The sequence below is a fragment of the Myotis davidii genome, unplaced genomic scaffold (assembly GCF_000327345.1).
Source record: "Myotis davidii unplaced genomic scaffold, ASM32734v1 scaffold464, whole genome shotgun sequence".
NCBI lineage: Eukaryota > Metazoa > Chordata > Mammalia > Chiroptera > Vespertilionidae > Myotis > Myotis davidii.
Window position 1 is genome coordinate 692,738 of NW_006295287.1, and position 1,393 is coordinate 694,130.

General features: G+C 63.8%; 1 protein-coding gene across 1 annotated transcript in view; it reads right to left on the bottom strand.

Annotated features, from left to right (window-relative positions):
• The window catches only part of MAMSTR (MEF2 activating motif and SAP domain containing transcriptional regulator), a 6,646-nt gene continuing 5,253 nt past the window's right edge, over positions 1-1,393 (bottom strand). The window contains exons 6-8 of the mRNA XM_015567977.1: positions 1,245-1,393; positions 1,106-1,160; positions 1-972 (exon numbers count right to left, since the gene is read on the bottom strand). Of these exons, the coding sequence (XP_015423463.1) occupies positions 689-972; positions 1,106-1,160; positions 1,245-1,393 (488 nt within the window). The 3' untranslated portion in view covers positions 1-688. The remainder of the gene's footprint in view (positions 973-1,105; positions 1,161-1,244) is intronic.

The window sequence follows — 1,393 nt, forward strand, 5'->3', positions numbered from 1 at the left end:
TTTTGGTTCCTGGGTCGACACTCAGCCGCTGAGCCCACCAGCGGGCACAACCCTGCAACTTAATTCATCCTCCGGGATTGGGCTGAGATGGGGACTTCACCCGACGTCACCCTCTTGTTGGTCTTCTCCCCCTCGCTGTCCTGGCTCACCCCTCCCTTTTTGGTTTCTCCTGGGGGCACCTCTTTAAGAAATCGTGGACACAGGAGTGCTGCCTCAGGCTCTGCTCAGGATCTGACCTGGGACACGCTGTTTCTGATGTTCTCATCTCCAACCAGAAGCCAAGGGTCTAGCTGCTGGTCCTCCCTCCCCACTCCTCCCTCCCCCTCTCTGCACCCCAAGAGCATAGAGCACCCTCCAGGTGCCCCAGCCACAGGTAGCCCTGCAGTCGGCGGCGGGATGAGAAGAAGACATCGGAGAGGTGTCTGGGGAAGCAGCAAGCAGCTTGTTTGCCCGGCCAGCAGCGAATGAGGCTCCCGCCCCCAGCACACAGCCCTGGGGGGAGCCTAGGAGGTCGGGCAGGGACAGTCAGGTGGTTGGCTGTCTGGCAGCAGTTTAGGGCCCAGGTGAGATGAGAGTTGCTTCTGATCCTGGGTCTGGGGTGGGCGGGGTTCCAACCCCTCCCTCAGGGAGTCCTCTCTGTGACTCCCCGTCCCTACCGGTTCTCCGTCCCTTGAAACCCTAGAATCCATCACCATGGACCCTCCAGCAGGTCCCACAGCCGGGGGCCGCCGGAGTCCGATAAATCAGCAGAGAAGATGCTGGGGGCCGGGGGGCCGCAGCCCAGCGGAGGACCCCCGCTCAGAGCTTCCAGCCAGTCCAAGGAGTCGGTGGGGCCCCTGGGAGAGGCGGATGGGGAGTTTGTGGGGGACGGGAGCGAGGAAGAGAAGACAGAGGAGAGGCCTTCAGAGTCTGGGGAAGGGGACAGCACGTCGAAGGAGCCAGGGAAGTCCAGGGGGATAGGGGGCAGCAGGTCTGCGGGGGAAGAAATGGAGCGTGAGTTTAGGAAGGCGGGGGTCCGGCCCCCAGCCCCCTAGGGGTTTCCCCGTTCGCAGGAGTCCAGAACCTCAGCCCCTTTTGCCCCCAAATCTAGGAGTTCGGCCTTTACCATCAGGCTCGTCCTGACCCTCCAAGATGTCATCGATGCCCCGGTTCGGAAGCAACTGCGGACGGACAGACAGAAGCGGAGTGAACCTGGGACTCTGGCCCGAATCCCGACCGGAGACCACCTGCCCACTGCCTCTCACCTGCGCCCTCCGGATCGCTTCCTGCAGCTCCTGCTCCAGAGTCGGGGCTGTTGCGGCTGGTGCTGCGGAAGGGGTCAGTTCTGCAGCCGGAGCCGGAGCGGGAGCTGGAGCCGGAGCCGGAGTCGGAGCCGGAGCCGGAGCCGGCAGGT